The sequence below is a fragment of the Alexandromys fortis genome, unplaced genomic scaffold (genome assembly GCF_014885135.2).
Source record: "Alexandromys fortis isolate MF-2015 unplaced genomic scaffold, M_Fortis_MF-2015_v1.1 scaffold_41, whole genome shotgun sequence".
NCBI classification, from domain to species: Eukaryota; Metazoa; Chordata; class Mammalia; order Rodentia; family Cricetidae; genus Alexandromys; species Alexandromys fortis.
The window spans coordinates 11,720,803-11,727,756 of NW_026067923.1; the positions used below are offsets into that span (position 1 = coordinate 11,720,803).

At 45.1% G+C, this 6,954-nt stretch overlaps 1 protein-coding gene across 2 annotated transcripts in view; it reads right to left on the reverse strand.

Moving 5' to 3' along the window:
• Nucleotides 1-2,400, reverse strand: part of Trim55 (tripartite motif containing 55) — a 39,745-nt gene extending 37,345 nt beyond the window's left edge. For both annotated transcript variants that reach the window (XM_050142120.1, XM_050142121.1), the window contains exons 1-2: nucleotides 2,114-2,400; nucleotides 1,456-1,628 (exon numbers count right to left, since the gene is read on the reverse strand). In XM_050142120.1, coding sequence (XP_049998077.1) covers nucleotides 1,456-1,628; nucleotides 2,114-2,281 — 341 coding nt within the window. In that variant the 5' untranslated portion in view covers nucleotides 2,282-2,400. The remainder of the gene's footprint in view (nucleotides 1-1,455; nucleotides 1,629-2,113) is intronic.
• Between the last annotated feature and the right edge of the window lie 4,554 nt (nucleotides 2,401-6,954).

The following is a 6,954-nucleotide window of genomic DNA, read 5'->3' on the forward strand; positions in this document are numbered from 1 at the left end:
TATATGTATGTATATATGTATGTATGTATATATATATTTCTAAATAAAACATGCTCAATCTATACATTACTCCTATTACCTTGTTAGGACTGACCATTTGGAACTGGGTATCTAATTTGTGCACTCTTTGCTGGGAAAGACTATTTCTCCCACTTTCAACAGCTCTTCGTCGCCTGTGGTCCTTTGTGATCGGAAGCCTCGTGGTCTCTCCCCACCCGCTTTGGCGTGTCTCTTCTTGTTGTCCTTGCTCAGTTCATGTTTAGGCAATCATGTTGGGGGGGCAGCTCTGGGTGTAGCTTCTGACACAGTCTCACAGCAAACTCCCTGACCGGCTGGCTCTTCGAGTCTTTCCACCCCTTCTTCTGCAATGTTCCCCAAGCCCCAGACATGGGAGCATTTTATGGATGTACCCATTGGGATACCTCTATTGAATTTTAACACAATGAAATACAACGGGATCAGATCCGTAACTCTGGTAACCATTTTCCTTCTTGTCAAAAGATTTGGAAGCAAGGGAGACAGGTGGCCACAATATGTCATCAGCAGTTCCCTCAATTCCGTCGATAGCCTGGTGCCACCTAATTTAGCTCTGAATCTTAAGCAGAAACTAATGGGCATAATAATCGCAATAATTACACGTTAGATTAGCAGAACAACTTTCCCGCAAAGGGCGCATGGCATTTGCAGCCCTGCAGATGTTCCGTAAGCACGTGCCCCATTTCTGCGTGATCTCCATACGGATACTGAGGTTTTGAACTCAAATGACCCATGCAGGATTGAGAGAGGGCTCTTCGCTCTGTGCCTTCGAGGAATAAAGTCTAGGGAGGGAATGGTGTAACTTGTGTGGTGTGATGATAAAAAGCCTTTACAAATATTTCAGTGAATGAATACAGACGGCACACCAATCACTCAGCAAGTGGGTGCTAAGACTACGCAGTCGTAGGCAAACAGCCAGAAGTTCGTTTCCTCTCCCATTTTTGTAGATGAAGTTCCTGAAAACCAGCATTATCTCTTGCCTTGAGCATTCCGTGGAATCACTATTCGGACAAATGAGGATGTCAGGGTGTTTGAATTGGTAAGGTTGTTATTGTTTAGACAACTTTAAGGCAAGGCAACTGGGACCTGGGGTATTTGGGGCATTGATGTTTCTTGCCTTATATATATGTTTGTACTAGAGTTTTTCTGTAACATAGGATCTGGACTTACAATGAGCCTACAGTGTATCAATACGTCTAAACTGAAGGTAATGCAAGGCTGTGGGTGGCAGGACACCTCTTCCAACATGACCACCTTTGATGGCACAGAAGCAGGCCCACCAGCTTCCTTCTCTCCTCCGTGAGCACCTCTATGTCTTTGGGAAGGACTGGCAGGGAAAAGAACAACGTAATACATCGATTCATTGAGCTGAAAGCAAACAAAGTGGCCAGCAGGCTTGGCTCTCAGAGCCGCTCTTACCTGGTGGACTCCTGTTTGTAGATGTCGATGATGTTCTCCACAAGCAGGTTTCTCTGCAGTCCATAAACCCCGTGTCTGTCTAACACCACCTCGTGTCTACAGGAGGGACAGCGGAACCGGCCCCCTGACGCCACAGTGGTCCCTCCTCTCGTGGGTAAGTACGGGTTAGAGGCCTGTTCTTGCCAAGTAAGAAAAAAAAAGGACCTGAGTAATGCCACGGGAGCCTTTTGGAGACTATTTTCACTCTCTGACACTAGGCACAATAAATATGGACTCTTCAGCTTCCTGCAAGTGGTCCTGAAACCTGTCCCCCCACCACCACACCCCGATCCACAGCCAAACCTACAGTGAGCAATAAGCATTTGTCTATCCTGTGTTTTCAAAACCCCAAGTTTCAACCAGACGTTCCAACACTCATACCCTGGCCGGTAACTCATTTTCAATTCCTAAACAGGTTCGGCGACTCTGTTTTGTTTTACTAACGACAAATATGGTTCTTAGAATTAAAACACAAGTGGATTTGGAAGCGGGAAGGGACTTGACAGCCAAACCTGGGGAAACAGCCTCAGAGAGCGCTCTAAGGGAACAGGCTTTGACTTCAAACCCTTGACGCAGGATGGAGGGCGCTCCACACCCTCCAAATTGCAGACAAACCTACCTGGAAGATGTCACTGGCACATTTCCTGCACAGGTTGTGCTGGCAGGGGAGAATGACCACAGGCTTCGTGAACATCTCTAGGCAGATGGGACAGATGAGTTGCTTTTCCAAGTTATCCATGGTCTGCTGCTCTTTGGAGAAAGACTTGTAATTCAAAGAAGCGCTCATTTCCTGGCCGTCCCTGAGAGTGCTGCCAGGGGACGGGAGCTCCAGGACGGCTTCTGCAAGTGTTTCCTGGAAATAATTCCACGGGTTGCGCGATCAAGTGTCCTTTATGGTTCTCTCAATGGAGGACATTGTTTCAGGCCCTGGTTCGGAGTGGGTGATGGAGCTGTTTTTAGCAACCCAAGGTCACATGACCCTGGGCCGACTTGTCCATATAAGCCAGTGACAGGAGGATGGATTCTGACAGGTGATGGAGAGCAGGAGTCAACATTCTTGCCCTAGGGAGTAAGAGCGTGGGTGGGGAGGGGATTACAAGTCCCATTTAGCAGGGGTTCTGAAGGGAGGGCGGTCTATAGCTCACAGCTGTCAACAACACATGCAAAGGCACAGGCCTGGTCTTGGAGCCATGCCCTCCTGGAGCCCTTGGAAAGAACTGGGTGACAGGCTCCTTCTGAATGCAGCCCTACAGTGTAACTGTAAGAAACATAGACAATGTTTCTTATACAGTGCAGTGTAACTGTGTAAGAAACACTGTTTCTTCAGACTTCAGGAAGCAAGCTGCCCAAAGTAAGGTGAAGGCAACTTCTTAGGTGACAGCAAACAGAGCTTGTTTGCAGATCTCCATCCTGATCTCACAGGGCGGTCATGTAAAAGCCGCTCTTGATATTAAGTTTATCATATCTGCCAAGATTGCATTGTAAGGGAAGTTCCTATTTAAAAGCTGAATTCAAGACGCTATCACCATGAAAGTACCTACAAGAGCCTTTCCTTTCTGCGCATGTCTATGTGTATGCATGCATATTCATGTGTGTGGGGGTGAACATGTGCACATGCATGTGTGGGGAGGCATGGGGCTGGCTTTCCTCCATCTCTCTCTACCTTCTCTGTAGAGACAGGATCTCCCAGCTGAAGCTAAAGCCGGTGGGTAGGACTAGTCTGGCCTCATCTTCCTCTCTTTTCCATGGACTTACAGGTGGGCAGCCACATGCAGCTGGCGCTTATGTGAGTTCTGGGGATCTGAACAGGAGCCATCAGACTGTGCAGCAAGTGTTTTATCCACCAAGCAATCTCCCCAGACATCTTTTAAAAATTAACAGTTGTTGAGTACATTGCCCTCCTTCTCACTTTTATCCTGTACCTCCCAGCCGACATACAGCACAGAACACAAAGAAAATCTGTGATAGTCTTTAAAAACCTAGTTTAGTTTACAACAGCAATCCTCAATGGAATAGCAACCTGTATATGAATTGCATGTTATAATTGCATTTTATCATGTGTTAGAGAAAGATAGAATCCTACCCACTGCCCAGTCTGCTCCTAAAATGCCTTTGTATTTTCCCCTTCATCCTAGGTTCTTTTATAAAATAATAGTATCCCTGATAATTTCTGATATTCTTGCTCTGCTCTTGCACCATAAACACAGATTCTGACATTTGCCAGGGATCTGTGAAGGCTGTAACTGATATGGACTGCACATAAAACTTTTAAATCAGCCAGAAAGTGAAAGAGAAATTCATGCCATTTTTTAAGTGATGAATTTTTAATCTCATTTCTCTATGATTTCAAAAGTCCCAAACAAAGCACAAAAATCCCCAGTGTGTTCTTCATTACAATAAAGGGCAGGTCATTGTGGCTGGTTGTGCACACTCCTGTACTAGATGCACGGGCAGCTTATTTGCAATTTGTAAGCTCGGTTATCTAATAAATTATGCAAATGCATAGACATTGGGAGTGGGAATCTTTGAATGATTCTCTCCAAACTTCCAATATTTCTTTAGCAACCACAGTGGACGAGGGAATTCACGCCATTTTCCTGTCGACTCACTTCAGCAGTTAGAGTAATGATAACATTGCTTATGGAGCTCAATATGTGAGAAAAAGTAGGGAAGTTTCTACTGCAGAAGTAAAAGACCTTGATATCCAAAGAAAAACATTTATCAGTCGGAATCATATCAGCAATGTATATTCACACATATATGTATATATGTGTATATATGTATGAGTATACATATGTATATATTCATGTATATGTATAATTGTAAGATGTTGTTGGTTGTTTTTAATTCTTTGCCCTTTTGACTCTTTTGTGGGCCTGCCACTGAGGTCCCAAATAAATCACACATGGAAGCTTATTATTACTTATAAGCGTCCAGCCTTAGCTTCACTTATTTCTAGCCAACTTTTCTTAAATTATCCCATCTACCTTTTGCCTCTGGGCTTTCTCTTTTTGTTACTTCTGTGTATCTTAGTTTCACTCTGACTCCATGGCTGGCTGACTGTGTGGCTGGGTGACGGCTCCCTACCATTTTCCTCTCCTTGCTCTTGCTCTTCTTTCTCTCCCCCCAGGTTTTTCTTACTTTTTATTCTCTCTGTCTGCCAGCCCCACTTGTCCTTGCCTCGCCATTGGCTGTTCAGCTCTTTATTAGATCATTAGGTGTTTTAGACAGTCAAAGTAACACAGCTTCACAGAGTTAAACAAATACAACATAAAAGAATACAACACATGATTGAATCATTAAACAAATATTCCACAGCATAAACAAATGTAACACATCTTAAAATATTATTCCATAACAGTAAGAAGGGTTGACCAGATAGGATCACACGACAAAAGGCTGTATAGTGATGTGGGAGTCCCCTATGTGTGCTGTGATTGCCATTAATGAATAAAGAAACTGCTTTGGACCTACAGCAAGGCAGAACTTAGATAGGCAGAGAAAGCTAGGCTGAATGCTGGGAGAAAGAAGGGTGAATCAGGGTGATGCCATGGAGCCGCCGCCATTTTTCTTCACATCTTTATCATATAAACCTCTTCTGTGTTTATTTTTAAAGCTTTTATCAAAAGTTAAGACACATGAACACGACATTGGTCTAGACTCCCCAGCAGCAACATCACTACAAACACATCTATAATGAGCTATGCTTGACGTTATGACCACAGAGACAACACCATGTGATACAATCTTATGGGGCCACCAGCGTATAGACCGCCGCTCTACCGCTGACTGAAAAGTTGGTATACAGTACATGAGTGCACACCAAAGGCAGAACCTTTGGTGGAAATAATCCTTCCCTTCTAAGAGAATCCACTGAATATTTACCATGCGGAATCGAAGGACTAATAAAAGATCAGGTTACTGTCTCCCAGGAGCTCAGCAACATGGGGATATTCACATGTAAGAACCTTAGCAAGGAAGGGCCAATGATGAAGACTCCATAGGCTGGGTAACTCTTGAATGGATCCATTGAGGTAAGACATATTTGCAGAGACGTGGAGCAACAGGCATGCAGAGAGCTTCAGCACACTGGGTGGTTTGAGGTGAAGAACACTCTGCCGAGGCACTGACAGTCCAAGGATCCTGTACCAAAGGTTGTTAGTAAAATACTTATTACATCATGCACAAGGAAGTCACTGAAAGTTTCTCATAAGAATTTTTCCATGAGCTCGTGTGTGTGTGTGTGTGTGTGTGTGTGTGTGTGTGTATTAAACCTCCCTGCTGTGGTGAGGACACAGAGATGCATACATACAGAGAAACGTTATCCTGGGATGCTCACCCATGCTTCTGAGTACAGATCTAACATACAGGCATGCTGGAGTTGAGTGTTGGTCATGTGACTGAGTATCTGTAGCCCTCCTTGCCTCTCAGAAGCCTGGCTGATCTTACACGCTGCAGAACTCCAACATTCTAATCATAGGGCTGCTCTCTCCATCCCTTCCTGGGTCATCTGATTAGCATAATTATCTCAGACGTGCCCATGGTGCAGGAAAGTCTAAGAATTTTGAGAAGCTGGGACCAGTGCCAACTTCTTCATCATTCTCTCAAAGCTCAGTACGATCTTCAGGACCGGGGAAGGGAGGCTCTGAAATTATTTTGACTTCTGTTTCAGCACAACAAATAAACACACCCCGAGTCCCACTCGCTTTGTATCCCAGCAGCCCACCATAGCTGTCCTTATCACCGGGTAGCCAGCTGTGGCATAGTTGCTAAGCTGTGCAGAGAGCTCTGTTTCATCGTGTATCCCAGGTTCTCTCACCCACCACGCTATGATACCCTCATGCACCAGGTTGGCACTCAGCATCAGGATTTTTCTGTGATGTTGAAGATACTCTGTCTGTGCTGTCCGACTGACGTGTCCAGTACTAGTCTGGAATTAAATGTCTTGTATACTGTATATTAAATAAACAAGTTTTGCCACAAGAAGCCATTTTATCCACCAATAGGTTTTATGTCTGGGTATTTTAGGGTGTATTTCATGTGGTGAATTCCTTGTGCAGGAGCTTAGTGAGCTGTATCATTAATACAGACAGAACTGAGCTTGTTCCAAGAGGGCTGGAGACAGCTCTCCCTCTCAGAGAGACAGCAGATGCTGGAGCAGCAGGAGGCACAAGCTGGACCTGATGCTTGTACCCTTAGTGACAGGAAGTGACAAATCACGGCAAGAATCTAGAACCCGTGCGAGACCTCAAGCCAAAGCTCTCCCATGATCAGATCACTCCCAGTGGTCCTGCCTTCCGGCTTGGCAGAGGGAGCCACCTCATTCCTTCTCTCAGTTAGTGGACACCAGGCTTGCCCGTGACATGGTCATACATGCTCCGCTCTGGTGGGTCCTCCCCAGCTCCTTTATCGCCCCGTTTTCTCCCCTCCCCGAGCTTTCTTCTTTCCACTCTCTTGTCA